The following is a 16507-nucleotide window of genomic DNA, read 5'->3' as shown; positions in this document are numbered from 1 at the left end:
AATATAGCAGAAGTGGATTTAAATAACCTAAATGGGATCTAACTCTTGTATTTGTATTATACGTTTGCCAAAAAAAAAAAAACACGTGGAGCAAAACATCCTTTATTGAAATATGGTTGAAATATTAAAAAAGAAAAAGCATTATACAAACAGACGGACAGTTTGTTGAATGTACCAATCACATTAATTTTACTTCCTAGAGCAAATTATGTAAAGTATTTATTATATATTTCAAGAGTCTTTCAATCCTTTAAAATCTTAACTGAATCTCTGCATTTAAAGTGATAGAGAAAAGCAATTTTGGTAATGCAAACATATAAAATATACACGATACACGCACACATACACACAGTCAACCAAGACATCAAGTGTTTAAATTAATTTAAGTGCTACCTGATTTGCATAATCAAAAAACATCATATCTGCACTGGACGTCAATGTAGAGGATTTAAAAGAAACTCCTTTACTGCTGTGCAGAAAGTGCTGGCGTGTCCTGTGTCTTGTCCTGAAGCAAAAGTCCGTGTTCATCTTCAGACCCCTGGCTCAGACTTTGCAGTAAGGCTACAAATGGGCTCAATGAGTTGTCCTCAACGCAGACATAAATGAGGTACAGGAGGCATGTCAGAATGATGAAGACTAAAATCTGTATATGGATGGGCACAAGGCGGCGCTCCACCTCTCGTCTCTCCAGGGTCGAGGGACTAGCAGGACTGTCTGGGTACACGTATTGGACAGGTCTTCCTGCAGCACCCTTGATGGGTCTCCGGCGAGTGGCACTGAAATACAAAAGTATAAACATATATTCATAGCCCAAATCACAAAACATACCATGTGACTGTATATACACTATACTATTACACATGTCCATATTCCACCCACCACCAACTCCACCCCCTGTACTGCAGTGAGCTTGTTCAACAGCAACTTTAAAAGCTGTGAACTTAGCACTTACTAGATCCCTGTGGAAGTGGTCTGAGTGTCTGGAAACAGGTCCTTGAGAGTGTCTTTTACAAGCTCCTGGGAAAGCCAGAGAAGAACACGCAAATTACTCACAAAGCAACCAAGGAAAAGAAAAAACATTTCCCAGACAGCAGAGCCCCATGGAGTGAGAAAACCAGCATGTCAGAAACAAATAAACAGGTTAAAACATTAAGAGAATCAGAAGAGCGATATGACACATAGTAGAAAAGTATTATTTTAAAGCAACTGTTTAGGTTTTTGGTATGATTTTCCATTTTAGGTAACACATAGTAATACTGACAAATAAAGGGAGTTACACCAAACAAAGTGTATTTTTGCAGACAATGCACACAACCCTGTCAAGTGATACAGGAGGAGAACAGAAATAAAAGCTGGCAAGAAGATTTAGGTGCCTTTTTTCTCAATTTATGAGGGGAAGCCTTTGGTGTGTAGTACAAGGATTGGTTCTTTAGGGTGTAGGTATCCACAACATGTATGTCTGGCTGAGGGAGGAAAATGCAAAACATTAGGAAACAGATTTCTGCAGTGTGAATTCCATTTAGCCTTCAGTAAACAGCTCCAGCACTTTAACCACCAACACTGTTTGAGCTTTAGGTGTGACTGAACAACGTGAGCACTACTGACCCAGTCAGACCATGAGCAACGTTCCTTCACATTGCCCCCATTCAAGTCTCTCTCAGCGTTGGTGGTGATAGAGGGTGACCTCCGGCTCTCCATCTGTTGTTTGGAGTGAGATTGTGTATTATTTCGGTGTGAGACATTATTGAGCCAAAATGAATATGAAATGACGACGGAATGTTTAAAGATGTGTAATGTGGGTTTCAAAACGTTCAGCAGGATTAACTTTCCTCTTCAACCATTTGAGTGATGCTGAATGTCTGAGAAGAAAATGATGAGCAATCATTGGCCTTTACTGATTGTGATCCAGATGGAACCTGGAAGGTTTGGTTACATTCGTGTTAAAAGCAACAGAAACACGCATTAGTAAGTCAATTATACACCAGTGAGATACTAAAGTTCGTCACTTAAAAAATAACCTGAATATCCCATTTGCGGCAGGAGAAGGTAATTAGACAATAGACTGAAATTACAATCCACAAGTGAAGTGAAATAAGACCAGCCTACCCCAGATGCTAATCTTGAGCACTGACCCACAGACGATGCTTTACTAATGCCTACAGGAATCTGTGAGCAGCGAGGCTGACTTCGCTCGGATGATTTCAATGCATTCCCTGAATTCCCGTCAGGTTCCCTGTTTCTAGAAGCACACACACGCTGGAAAAGTCCAGTCCAATCAAAGACATGAGAAAACACACCGCTTTTCTCTGAGATCTGTATGACAGAAACGTGCGTTAATATCTTATTTATTTACCAGTCTTGATGATGGTAAAAAGCACTGTGGGTAATGAAGGTCGCCATTCTGAAAATTCAAGTCTACCTAGAACAGTAAGGAAAGAAACACAGTGCGCACAAAATGCAAAAGCTCATTCCAAAGGGCGTTTAAAGATTGATTGACAGTTACAATCTGTAACCACTAAGTGGCGCTGTAGGGAAGCTTTTGTTAAGGGCAAAAAAACGAATCAAAGATCAAAAATGCATTCAGGAACTGTGCTGTAAGATGATTTCAGAAGTTTACAAGATATTAATCATTTAGACTGAAACACAATATTATTTAAGATATCAAATTTCTCACCTGGCTGCTCGCTTGCTGAGGCTGTTCTTCCATCGTTTCTTCTTTTGCTTCAGAATCTGTCACAAAATACATGGTTGTGTGATACCCACCAGAAAAAACATAAAGATAAGAAAAAAACTGAAAGCACTTCAAGTCGTACCCGAGTCTGCATCATCCTCTTGCCCGTCTTCCTCCTCTCCTTCACTGTCAGAGTACAGTACAGCTTTCTCTGCTCCATTAGGCCGGTCGTGTCCATCAGACTGAAGCAGCTGGCTCAGCTTCCTCTCATACAAGGCCCTGGTGGAGGCTAGAATAGACAAAAACTAATATAGCAATTTGTTGTTGTTTTTTTAAGTCCGGGGGAAAAAAAGAGGGTGAACATTCAACAAAATACAAACATTATGACAGAAATCGCAGTTCTTCAAGGAAAACCAATTTCACCATAGAGTAGAGAGCAACCTCACCGACTACAGGTCCAGCTTTAACTCCGTGTTTGAGCAGTGCAGCCTTGAGGCCATCATCTGTCAAATTTCTTGGGTCAGGCAGCTCTGGATCCTCCTCCTTGTCACCACAAGATGAAATTTGCTGAATTTATTGACTGCTAGTCAAGACACTGTCTGCTGTAAGATTACTGTAAATGGCAGCAGTTTCTAGAAGCTGGATGGATAACAACCTATTAAGGTTTACAAAAGGTGTCCAACATTTACATGATGTTAGTGTAAATCTGCTTTAACATTTACCAACTGTAATGCCACATCCACAAAACCAAAAAATAAAAAGCAAGAGACATGTTTGTGGTAGAGACTAATCAGCATATTGGGACTGTTTGTTTTCTTAGTGGCTATTGGTATGTGAAAAGCAGTGCTTTCCCCTCCGTCATCATCACCGTGGTGCCCTTGAGCAAGACTCTCACTAACTAACTACTGCGGATGGTGTGATTACACCAGACTGTTTTCAACATCAGTTTCATTCCTCACAATACTTCACATAAAATTGCGGTCGATTTCCCAATAAAACCTGCACGCACACAGACTAACCACCATCTGAGCACAGAAACAACGTGTAGACTTTCAGCTGATAGCGCTCTTCCTGCCACACATGGCCCAAATGAGTGAGACAGGTGTTGGAAGTACATTCACGCTAGTGTAACAGCAGTTGCCAACTACAGAAACGTCTTGTGTAAATCTATACCAAGTCTACAGCTGACAGCTTGGTGGTCAGGGGCCTCAAGTGTGCTATACAGCAAGCTGAGAGGACTGTTTGGAAGCAGTGACCCAGATACCCTACTCTTCAGCTGATGACCTTTGCAGCATCTGTTTAAACCAGGTCAAACCTATTAGTGTTATTCACAACGGTAAATAATTATTATATTAAGTTGTTTAAGTCCTTGAAGGAAGTGCTGTTAACATTAGGCTATATATTACAAAGTAAAATAAAATAAGACAGTAAAACTAAGTGTATCTTCAATGCAGTACATTTTAATAGAGGCTTTCAGAGAGATATTGCCACTGCTCCTTCTTCCAACAATGCCAAAAGGTAACAACAGTTTTTCCCCCCTCAACTTTCTGTCATTCTGTGGTTTACCTTACTGAACAACACGGTGATACTATAACAATCTGAAACTGTAACCACCTATCGAAATAAAAGGTGTTTAGTAGTATTAAGATAACTCCAAGAATTGGTCTAGACTGTTTGGGAAAGGGATTCTGTTTCCCCCTGTTTCATGTTCCTTAACTCGACTCCAACTTTTCCCCAAACCAAACTACCACTTAATAGTTTACCGTAAAAAGACTGCAGTGCAAAACGCCAAAAGGTTGATAAACTCACTGCCACATCTTGTACTCGATCCTCCTCGTCACTAGAAAAATCCGCATCCGTTTTCTGATCAATGTGTTTCTTATGCAGCTTCACATAAACCTCCTTATTGCTCCTGGCAGGTGGCAGTGCGACATCGTGGGCAACCAAGTCTGACTTTAGCCTAGACTTAGAAAGATAAAGGGGATCCTCCACAAAATGCGGCATGTCACGCGGACCCTAAAAACAAAAACTAGTTAAACCACCGTGTTTCACTTTTTTTATTTTTTTAACTGATGTTGCAAAACGTTTGCGAAGGCAAATGAAGCCGGCGGAGCTGCTCAGTGTGCCTGTGCGCAGTTCGCACAAACAGCTGCAGCTGATGACTTGATTGGCAGCTAGTAGCCATTAGCTACTTATGCTACACTAAACAAGCTAACAGTGTTTAGACTTTTTAGATTTACTTTTTAGACGTTAGGCTGAATAATAATAAACTTAAAATTAAATAAAACTTGGATTTGGTTAGCTTTTTATATATTTTGATTTGGGGGTTATACAGTGAATGTGTATATAAATTATATATACAAATAATATAATAATAACATAATATATTATATATTATACAAACTGAATGTAGTTCTTGCAAAGTGAATGAAACCTTATTTAAGCACTTTTATTCACAAAGCGAAAAGGGCTGCCTTTATATTAAGAGGAGTAATTTAATTTTCAATATTCAATTCAGTTCAATTAAATAATTAGATTGGCTGAACTCTGGGTTTACAATGGGCTTCAGTTCCGTAAAGTTGGCTCTGGAAAAGCCTTACGCCTACCTCAAAAATGGCAAACAGCCAGGACATTGGAATGGAACACTGGAATGTCATTTGGGCTTGAAAAGTGTGGTAGGATGGTAACAAGGAGCGGAACGGTAATGAGGGGATTGTTCTACCAGAAATTAAAGTAACAGATGTTGAGGACAGCTACAGATACCTTGGGACTCAGCAGGTAAATGAGAACTATGATGAGGCAGCAAGAGAAGCAGCTGCGCAAGACCTACAGGTGTAGTGTAGGTCCTGAGAAGTCAGGTGAATGGTAAGAACAAATTCTGGGCTATGCCCTGCCAGTCATCAGATACCCACTGACTAAAAGAGTAGCTAGAGGCCACTGACTTCAAGAGAAGGAAGCTTCTTACAATACACGGTGGGTTTTACCCCAAATCCAGCATCCAGCAAGTGGAAGGAAGGAGGCGGTGGATTTGTGAGCATCGGAGGCGCTATCCAGGAGGAAACGACAAAGATACATGAAAACATTTGGAAGATGGCCCCGGGTAATGACATGGTTAGTGAATACCTAAGGCAGCAGAAAACCAGAGGAGCAAAAGAAGGAAGAGCAGGAACGCTTAGTGGAACAACAAACCCCTGTTTAGTATGTACTACTGGCAGATAGAAGTAGTGGCCGATAATGAAATACTCTACCAATGGCTGAACAAAGCTGGACTAAAGTACAGTACACAAGAACTAATCCTGGCAGCACAGAAACTGGCTCCAAGTAAAATATCAGTAGAGGCTGGAGCCTGCTATACCAGACAAGACCCCAGGTGGAGGCTTTGCAAAAATTCCATCGGAGTCAAAACAGCCTATAATAGCGGGATACAAAGTAGTGGTGGACAAAAAGAAGAAGGCCGTAGAGATAGATGTAGCAAACCCATGTAATAGCAACATCAGGTCAAAAGTCTTCAGTAAAAGATGCCTTTTGGAAACTTACCATTTGAAAGGTAGTTTCAAAGGTAGCTACCAAACTCTGCATGATCAGCGACCTCACTCCGAACATTCAAAAAACTGCTCAAGACAACGTTTGTACAACTTACACATTTAAATAAGGTCCCCTTCTCTTTTCCTCTCCGTCACTTCCATCTCACATTCCAACTCATCTCGAAACTACAAAATGTCTTGGCACTTTGCTTTCATTGTCCTCTCCCTGAGGTGGATTTTTTGCTTGCTTTGTTTTTGTTTAGGGTGAAAATATACAATAATACTTTTCAACTTTGCTCTGACTTCCGTATTTTAAAATATTTTTCTTCTTCTGGCTAAAAAATGCCTCAAAACAACATCCCCTGAGAAGTTTTACATCATTAGGAGTTCAGATAATATCATCTGGGGAAGCTCTGGAAAAGCAGGTTGACCATGATCACAACCGTAATAGCATGAGCAATGAGATGGCATAATCTGAACTGAAGGTTCCTTCAGGTGATGTCATCTGGAGGCATTGTTCAGCCAGAAGAAATATTTAAATATAGGGAAGTCAGAAAGTTTAAAAGCATAAATGTATATTTCCACCCTAAACTTAAGCCATGGGGAACAAGTGGAAAATTGGTGAAGTTGCCCTTTAGGTTAAAAGTATCTGCAAAATGACTAAATGTAAGTGCACTAAGCATTATTGTGAGTTATATCTCATTATTTTGTTGCATGGTTCTTCTATTTTGTTCACTCTTGCTACTCTGATGCTAGACACAGCATCAATTCCAACCACATCTGAAAACAAACCAACCATCCAATACCTGCTCAGCCATAAACAGCATACAGACCCAGCTAATGACTAGTTAGTGAACATTATGCAAAACTGAACAGCTAATAAGCCAGATAGTTCCTTTAAAACATGTTAAAATCCCTAATATCTTGCACGCTTTTAGTTAACGTTTTTTTTTTTTATAAAAAATTCTGCCAAGGCCAATGACATGACGATTATGCAGAATTTCCTATTAAATTACTTTGCCACAGCTGGACTCTCCAGTCAACTTCTAGACTCATCTTGAAGATAATTAAAGCCAAATGAATGCACCTGACCACAATTTACTGCAGCAAAGGCTCTGAATAAACAAGAAATGTCATTTTGGGATTTTTAAATGAAATATACAACACAGTTAAGTGTACCAAAAGTGAAAGGATCTGAACACATTCTAAATCAGCTGTATTCAGAAGATGGTAGAGAGCACTGTGGAGAAACAGGGCCACAATGCAGTTTATGTTGGACTTACATTTGCCAAGTGAACAGAAGAAATGACTCTAAATGAAAGTTAATGTTGTTTGTAACTGCTGGTTGTGTTCGCCATATTACTGCAAGAGGTGTTATATCAACATCAATGCTGCTTACAGCTTATTTTCCACCACCCCCCGTGTGTCCAAAAGAATCAGTTATTTAAGATCAAAGTGCTAATTTTGATGAGCATACCACGGCCAGTTGACTATATGCCTCTGACCTGCAGGTTTGAGCCAGGCTTTGGTCACCACAGGTGTTGCTGGGACTCTGTTGCACATTGGTGCTGCATTAGTACTGAGATGAAACATCCACTTCTTGCAGCATACAGTATAGAAGCAGTGGTAAGTAGTTCCTTTTGTAGCACCTATTAGAAGATTTAAAAACAAACCAAAAAACTAGTTCACGTGATTGTAATGTAGTCGTTTAAATCTACCAATGAGGACATTTTATAAACTGCAGCATGCAGCTGTACTACCTTATTATTTTATTATTGTTCCACAACATGATGTATGATGCAAATCCTTGTTGTGAAAAGCAGGGACAAGTGATCAGATATCCTGCTTTGGGAAACAGGTCACAGAAAAGGTTTCTCTTATTGTGGCCATAAAAGAACCATGAAATAGCATAAGATGTTTCCTAAAATGGTATTACGAATATTTGAATACAAGTTTTTGCTCAAAATATCATCAAAAGTTCAAAATGGGTCCCCTGAACAATTGATAGTCATTCTGCTTGCCTTTGCTGCAAAGAGCTTCTCTCTTTGCAGCTTGACTAACTTGCTGCTCTGTGAATGCAAATATGAAATTTCAAGGCAGCTAGTGTTTACATCACATTGAATGATGAATTGAATTTGAGTCTAACAGATTTGACTGCATGCTGTGCTGTTTATGTTTGTGAACCATAGCATTTTTTTGACTGGATCAACACATTAGGATCTGAGAAAAATATTTGTTTTTTTGGGGACTTTCTAGAGGATTAAATTTGCCTGATTGGAAAGTATCAGCTGTGAACATACAGACATGGTCAGTTGTTAGATAAATTGCTATTTGATTTTTTTTTTATTTTTTACACATTTTACTACTGAACTGCGATGGGCCACTTCTACATACGAGGTTTATTTTTGTTTGACAGTATTAATGATTTAAAGCAGCAGGGTTAAGGAACCGGATGCTTGATTCTGCCTACTAAACTTTAACATTTAGTATGTTGCTGTTTAAATGAAGGCAATACTAAATGCTTCGTTACTACTGTGTTTTTTGTTTTTAACCTTGGGTGTTTTAATTGTAGCAGAGCAAAAACAGACAGAATAAATGTAAGCTTTAAGGTAGATTATTGCTTGATTGAGACTTGACGTATTTGCTTTACATAGAGAACTAAGCTAAAGAGCTATTGTGGTCAGAAAACTACTTGTCAATATAATATTTTAGATCAAATAGATGTGGCATGTTCTTAATACCTCATGGTTTTTTTATGAGGGCATTACTGTAAAATGATCGTTTTTCTTGTCACATTTGTCTTCCACCTATTGAAATGCTAAAAGGGTAATAGGGAATAAGATAAGCAAGTTTATCTTCTTTATGCCTTTGGTCCGTGTCATAATTTAATGTGCATTTGGTCCATATCATAATCATATCATTGCAAATATCTCCTTATGTCTACAGAACATTGCTATTGTGTCCAGGGTTAATAATCATACCCAGGCATTGTATAACTGCAATAACACAATTAATGCGATCACATTTTTTCCCAGAATTAGTAACAATACAATGTGATAGATTTAGGATTTTTAGAGCTGTGATGATATTATACTGCATGTATTTTAACTAGACAAATGTCATTTACTGAAAAAATGGGGTGAGCCTTTTTTTATCTATATGCTACATTGATCCTTTAGAGAATTGTTGTGGACAGCTGCTACATTCCGTGTCTTGTCCAAGGACACTTAACATGTGGTCATGAGGAAGCAAACTACTGACGATGGTTCGATCCCCAGCGGTTTGTGAACAGCTGCTCTGCCACAACCTCCCAACGTATCTTCATAGGACCTTTCAGGAGTCATCAGCAGAATACGATATTTCCTTAACCATCTGCTAATATTCTACTTTAAGGGAAAACTATATATTTTCTCAAAACCTCTCCAGGAAAATACCTGTAAGCTCCAAATAAAAGATTGTGTATTTGCCTCACAACTTGGGGCAAAGCACTACATGCATGATGTATGATGTACATTTTTTAGGCTTCAGACTTTGTTGATATGATTACATAAAATTGTAGATGCTAAAAATAGAAAGGCTGAATGCCACAGATGCTGAACCTGAAGTCAGTAATCCAAAATTATATTTTATTATGAATCCGCTGTTAATGTATTTGGTTTAGGGGGGATAGAATTACAGAAAAGCATAATAAAGAGTTTGTGGGTCGACGGTCCACAGTGAATCCAATGGCTTTAAACCCTACATGAAATGTTAGAAAGAACTCACATAGGAATAGAAAGCCATAAGACACCACTGTGGTTTGATTTGGAAGACAACATTACAAAGACAACATCACAAACAGTGCAGTTTGTGGAATCTTGAGACTTGCTTGAAAAACAGGAGAAAATAGGGGCATGTTGCAGTAAGCATTCAGGATTTAAAACTTAAAACCACATGAATAATTAACCAGAGATACTAAAAGTATTCATCTGAGGCCTAGGGGAGAAAATGAAACTGTGTTGTGAGACCCTAGACAGTATAAATTGTATTTATTCACACCACAGACTCAAATAAATTGACCCCTACCAGATGCTTTGATCTTACAGCAACATCCTGCAAGCCATGCAACACCTTAGTGGATTTATCGAATAATCTTTGTAGTTTTAAATCAGTGTCTACAGGGAAATGGTGCAGTGTTAAAAAGGATTTTCAGAATTCAAAACAAGGTTACATAAACTATTTCTATATTCTGTAGCAACACAGTGCGTGACTACCTCAAGCACAAAGGAGATCAAAACCTCAACATTTTACATTCTACTACTGGGCACAGAAAACTTAACAGGTTTTATTAATAATCATAAAATTTTGCAGATTTCCATGCAAATCAGAGCCATTTTGGTGAAACAAGGTGATAGTGGTCGGAATTGTTCATTCATGCTCTAATTTAGTTTCTATGCACCGAAAAGAACCGAACTGAAACACCAAACCGTTTGTCACAGTTTTAACCACTAAACTTTGTTGTGGTGCTTTGGACCCTTTTCAACTTTTGGAGTTATGCATAACTAGATCTAAGCAGGCCAAATCTGCTCACCCAGCTGTCTGCTCAGAAATCCGTGGCCTTTATAAAGACATGAAAAAAATCTTGTGGACAGAGAGGAAACGGGCTACTATGGAGGACAGAGGAGGCATTTGTTGACATTGTATCAAGTGCAACACTGAGGTATTTGAGGCACAGAGAGGCCAGGTATTTTTCAGTCAGCGTCTCTTGTGCTTTTGCTGTCTCCAACTCAAACAACAAAAGCCCCATTGAGAGAGCCTCTTTTTTTTCCCCTGAACAAGCACACAAAGCTTCCTGTACTAGGCTGCAACTGTCCAGTACTGAGAAAACCAATTTTAGTCATCTTCTTATGCACCTGTTTCAAGTGATTCTTGCAGTGCAAGGAAGCAAAAGCCCTTTGTTTCATGCTATTTCTAATAACTTCTAATAACTGCACATTAAATCTGGAGAGTTTTGGTTTGATTTTGAAATTGCGACCTAACCCAATCTCCAATTCTTTACACACTTTAAAGGTAATATGTCACAGCCCATACATATGCTGGATTTTCCCATGACCTCTGACAGAGAGAGAGAGAGAGAGAGAGAGAGAGAGAGAGAGAGAGAGAGAGAGAGAGAGAGAGAGAGAAAATAACCTACTGATTGAGGGAAATGGTTTATTCAATCTGCCTTTTTCCAGGTTTGAATAAAGACCACTGCCAATGAGCTCCAGGGAGCCTGTGATTATGCATGTCTCATCATAAATTAGTAAAGCTCCTGTGTCAGACTCTGTCCAGACAAGAAGGTGAATCTCAGCCACAGGGAGGATTATCTTTAATCCCAAAACATAGTACATCGTCCCCCTCTGCTGGGAGCAAATCGAGGCAATCATCAGTGGCCAGATGTTTTTAATGGCTTTAGATATGCTCAATATGTATTTGAAAGCATTCTACTCCCCTTTTGATAGAGGACTATGAGATGTGTGGAACTGTTCTCCGTAAATTTGTACATCCAAGTTATATACATTTTGCAAATGACTGTTATCTCACAATTTACCATTTAAGCACTAGTTTGAACCTAAATAAGATACACTGGTGGCCGATGATTTCTTTTACCTTGCAGTGCTTCCTTTTCCTCTATTAAAACACTCTTAAACAGCTTCAGCTAGCAGCTTAGAGAACCAAAACATAGTGAAGCACTGCATACAACATATAAAAGCTTTAGATCATCACTGAAGCAGCTTCTTAGCGTCACTCTCAAGTCTTGTTAAACGCAAACTGCTATTTTATTTAGCACAGTTAACAGTTATTGAGAGCAACAATGGCATGCGTTTGTTTCCTGATGCATTCTTATTTTTCAAATCCAGCTCTTACCTCCTGCCCTCTCTCCTGTGTCCCTCGCTGGAACGAGTATGGCATCCCCCTAGCCTAATACTGTATGGAGAGACAATGGGTAGTGGGAGGGAGGAGTTACTATGTAAGCAGAAGCAAAACTGGGGGAGACAGAGGGTGTAAAAGCAGAATGAAAACCGGGAAAGAGAGAGAGAGTGAGAAAGCTTGAGAGAAAGAAAAGGGTCTCAGAAGGGCGATCCCTTGCTGCCAGTACTCTCAAACCAAGAATTTGTTGAAACGTTACATGAATGGCAATTCTAGACCCCCCCCACCACCACCGCCACCCCAGTTCTGCCCTCCTCAGATGCAATGTCAGAGAAAACAGCAACCAGAAATCCCTCTTCACATGGGAAATGTAAGGAAAAACAAGAGACTGTGAGAGAATGGCTCCTGATTTTAAACAAGTCCCTTTCTCTGACTTTCTTTGAATGAGTTCTTAAGATTCCAAGTTGGCAGAGTGCCCATGGGTCCTGGATGGAAATGGATAAAAGACTGGCTGAGGTAGGGGGGCTGTCTATTGTGTTTGTTCCTTTGCTTTCAGTCCTGGCATTCTAGCTGATCTTTGCAGCCAGTTGCTGGAAATTCCAGTTACTTATCCTTCGGTTATACGGAATCTCACATTTTGATCATTTTCATTTGGGTGGATGCTCATGTTTTCTTCCAACTGTAACACAAACTTTTTATCATGCTGCGCCTGTAGCACTGATAGTTAGTCAGGGCGTAAGGTTTGAAACAGCAACCCCAGGTCCACATGAACCACCACATGAGCGGGGACTTCAAGACAGCACTGATCCGCAAATCCTGCTATTTTTAGAGTCTGTTTGTCTGTGTTTTTAGCCTGTCTTCTCCCTTCTTTGTCCTGCTAACAGTCCACAGTGGAAGAATGCTGTTTTGCCTGGTGAATCTGGGATGAAGACAGCAGGTGCTGTTGCCCCTCTCTGAGCCACATTCACTCACAGTTTTCTCACCCTTCCATCCGTTTCCTCTGCTAATATACCCTCCTCCCCCTGTCTGGGTGAGTGGGTGGTGGTGGTGGTGTTGGTGGGGGTTAGAAAGCAAGAATGAAGTACTGTATAATGAAGCAGAAGAAACACCCAGAGAAAAGACACAGTTTCTTGAAGGTTTTAATGAGTGACGTCACACTGGTCTGGTCACAGTGGCAAATGAGCTGTGTGCTAAGGTGATCATGTAAAGGGGACAAAGAATTAATGCAACTGCATCTCTTATCAGTCACCAGTGAGCCTCTCACTACTGCTTGTGCTGCATCAGTGCCGCAAGAGAAGCCCTGTTTTCACTCAGTCTACCCCCCCCCCCCCCTCCCTCCCTCAATCTTCCCCACACACACACACCCATACCCTCTCTCTGTCTTCCTCTTGCTTTCCCTCAAATAGACACACAGGCTTGGTTCATTACTATTCACCAGGTTTCACTAAGACACGCATCATTGCTCTGCTCTCTACAACTGTGTCAGGAGAGGTGGGGGAGAGGAGGACAAGGAGGAGGAGGAGAAGGGAAAAGCAAGAGACATTCTGTGATAGAAGAGAATAAATCACTGTTGTGTTCTCTGTGTCCGGATGTGTGTACAAACATATACTACTAGACGGCTGCACGCATGAGTTGCTTTCCCCTCTGGCTCTGACAGAAAAATCTTCAGAGGAGCAAAGTTGGTTCAATCCTCAATGCAGAAATCTGTTATTCTTGTGGCGTCTTCAATTTATCGCTTGCCTTTCATTAGATCGACTGAGGTCACGCACTCTATCAGAGCATTCAAATTATCTGTGCTGATAGACTGACAAAGCATTTCATCCATGAAAATGAGCACAATGCTTGATTTCTAGCCCCATGTTGGCTCAGTGTAAGCCTTTTGTAGTCTACAGCACACTGTTACAGCCATTTCAGGAAAAAAGTACACTACACACTCACTATAAAACTAATTCTTTGTTATGCTACTTTTAATTTTACCCTTCATTCAACTGTTCCCATTTAATTACAATGATTGCTAGAATTACAGCACAATCACAAGGAAAGACCTCCATTAAAAATCATACAAATGTAATTGTTTGAAATACAGTTGACTCCGACAGTGGGTCATACAGTATCAATTGCAAAGGTTGTGCTGCAAAATGCAGCAGACACCACTCTGTAGTGGAGCAGCTTTCTATTCCTCAAGGTTTCCAACAACAAATGAATCATCTCCGGGAGGATTTGAGAATACAGAGGATCATTTCCTCTTTCTCCACTGCAAAACATCAGCAGAGAATGAACTGGCAAATGAATAGGACACTGAAGTTGTTCTGATTTGTGTTTTTACAAAGTGATGTAAGGGCGATTCACTACAAGCTAGAGCTACGAAAAACTAGTCAACTGACAAAAAGGAAATGATTTTGTATTTCATTTTACTGTTGTTCAGAGTAAGCAATATGTGCATGTCAGCAATGATGTTGCCTCTGCTTCAGCAACAGCCATGCCCACATTCACTATATTTTGTCTATACTGCATGAATGTTATATCACCGGAATTCTTTGAGGGAATTTCTTAAAAACTAGCACAAACTTCCAATCGGAGGATGAACTGATTTGATTTTGGTTGTCAGAGGTCAAGGTCATTGTATTCTCCCATCGTCTCATTGTCATTCTCCTCAACACAATATTTGTTTCTTCTCTTTTTTCTTTTTTTTTTTTCCTTTTTTATTCATCTGGCACAAACATCCATTTGGATTCATTAATGAACTGATTAGGATATGAGTTTGAACAGACATGCACATAAAATGCAAATTGACTTGTTGGTGACTTGACTTGTTGTACAACCATGGAGCAGAAATTCTAGCTTTATATTATTTTCTGACATAATTAATAATCAAGAATATATCTGATAACCAACTTCTTAATGAAGCTAATCTGAGTATAATTTGGTGTAAAATGCTGCTGTACCAAATGTTTTAATATAGTTTAGTGAATGTGGAAATGAGGTCACAAGTCATAATGATAAAAGACAAAGCACTGACATGGGAGGCCAGGCATCGAGCATCAGCGTAGGATGATTAGTCAATACAACAGGGATCAACAGATACAGCAGTGCTCATTTCATCTGCATTACAAAGGGATAGGCTTACAAAAGTTATTCTATTCAGAAGGTTCCAGATGTGATTGGCTGCCTCGCCTGGCAGGGACATCCTGGATGAAGTCTTTGGATAAGCATCAGTGCTCCACTCAACTTAAACATGTATCCGTGTATATAAAGCCTGGCCTGGTTGAGGGAAAGGCTTTGCAGTACAATGTTCATACACTGCAAACCTCAAAGGAAACCAATTATGGACATGTTACAATAATAGAAGAGCGTTTCTTTAAGATTCATACATCATATCATAAGATTTATCCTATGACTTTTTTTTATTTGAAACCCAAAGTTCCTTCAAATAATTAGACTTAATTATAAAATTTTTAACAAGTTCTGTACTAACAAGTGCTTCACAAGCGATTTGTGTCTCAACTACTTGACCAGCAGGGCAAAGGATAGCACTGCTTTGCCTTGCACACATGTCTGTTTGCATACCACATGTCCCTGACTCTATTTTGGGCCTGAGGAGATGTGCAGGGGGTGCACTGCAGGACATTTCCATCCAGGGCTACGGGGACTGACTGGAGAAATGTTGATAAGTGACAGATACATTTCTTTTCACTTGAAAAGGAGCCTGTGTCATGTCTACTAAGCTAATCCCCTTACTTATGTTAATGCACTCAATCATGTATGCCTTCCTGAGTTGATGTCATAATGCACAAACATTTTGAGGCTTCCTCCTTCTAAAAGACACATGTTTATTACATGATATTTTCTATCACTCAGGTATGATTAAATATACACATAGACTTATTACCTAATAAATCTGGCTTTTGACGGTATTAAAATCGCATGTCTTTTACTCTTTTTGTGGCAACATTTGTTTTTCTCGGCAAGCTCACAGGATCCTAAAGAAACAGAGTATAGCAGCACTGGGGAAAAAGCGGTGAGGGAAAAAATAGAACAATCAGATTATGATTCCTGTCACACTGTCCTGGCACTGTCTCAGGCCTCTGATTGAGAGTTGGCTAAATGTCAGCCTATGGAGATGAGACAAAGAGGAGCAAAGCGAGAGTGTTTTTGTCCACTTTAAACCCTGTTGTGCCTTTTTGTTTTGTTTTTTTATTTTGTGTGCGTATGTGTGGAGGGAAGCCAGGCGGAAAACCATGTGTTCGAGAAAAGACACTTTTCTGTGATTGCTTCTGAGAGACACAATTAGCATGTTTGTGAAATATCCATCAATTTGTATTGCAGTTAATAGTTTATCATGTGTTTCTTTTGTCATTCTCTCTCAACGTTCCTTTGTAAAAAATGGATTCTACTACAAAATTACACACTTTCAAGAGAAAAA

At 39.6% G+C, this 16507-nt stretch overlaps 1 protein-coding gene across 7 annotated transcripts; it reads right to left on the bottom strand.

Annotated features, from left to right (window-relative positions):
- Positions 1–86: 86 nt before the first annotated feature.
- On the bottom strand, positions 87–12385 carry lemd1 (LEM domain containing 1). 7 transcript variants are annotated; one of them, XM_067525878.1, is made up of 11 exons: positions 12082–12385; positions 3118–3214; positions 2814–2960; positions 2675–2730; positions 2354–2419; positions 2107–2256; positions 1832–1916; positions 1606–1700; positions 1374–1463; positions 953–1017; positions 87–776 (listed from the first exon to the last, which is right to left on the bottom strand). In XM_067525878.1, exons 1-11 carry the CDS (start codon positions 12124–12126, stop codon positions 464–466), a joined length of 1209 nt encoding a protein of 402 aa, XP_067381979.1. In that variant the 5' UTR covers positions 12127–12385; the 3' UTR covers positions 87–463. The 7 variants fall into 7 exon arrangements, with proteins under 7 accessions (XP_067381979.1, XP_067381976.1, XP_067381978.1 ...); XM_067525875.1 differs by lacking the exon at positions 12082–12385 and adding an exon at positions 4481–7694; XM_067525877.1 differs by lacking the exons at positions 1374–1463; positions 12082–12385 and adding an exon at positions 4481–7694.
- Between the last annotated feature and the right edge of the window lie 4122 nt (positions 12386–16507).

The sequence above is a fragment of the Channa argus genome, chromosome 13 (assembly GCF_033026475.1).
Source record: "Channa argus isolate prfri chromosome 13, Channa argus male v1.0, whole genome shotgun sequence".
Taxonomy (NCBI): Eukaryota; Metazoa; Chordata; class Actinopteri; order Anabantiformes; family Channidae; genus Channa; species Channa argus.
The sequence above is the reverse complement of the archived record's forward strand: the minus strand, read 5'-3'. Positions and strand labels throughout refer to the sequence as shown.

Coding starts and splice junctions, on each gene's coding strand:
- lemd1 (XM_067525875.1), bottom strand. CDS start 4,675: ATGCCGCATTTTGTGGAGGATCCCCTTTATCTTTCTAAGTCTAGGCTA. Junction 2,731..2,813: donor AGAGGATGATGCAGACTCGG/GTACGACTTGAA, acceptor ATTTTGTGACAG/ATTCTGAAGCAAAAGAAGAA. Junction 1,917..2,106: donor GCTCAAGATTAGCATCTGGG/GTAGGCTGGTCT, acceptor CAAACCTTCCAG/GTTCCATCTGGATCACAATC.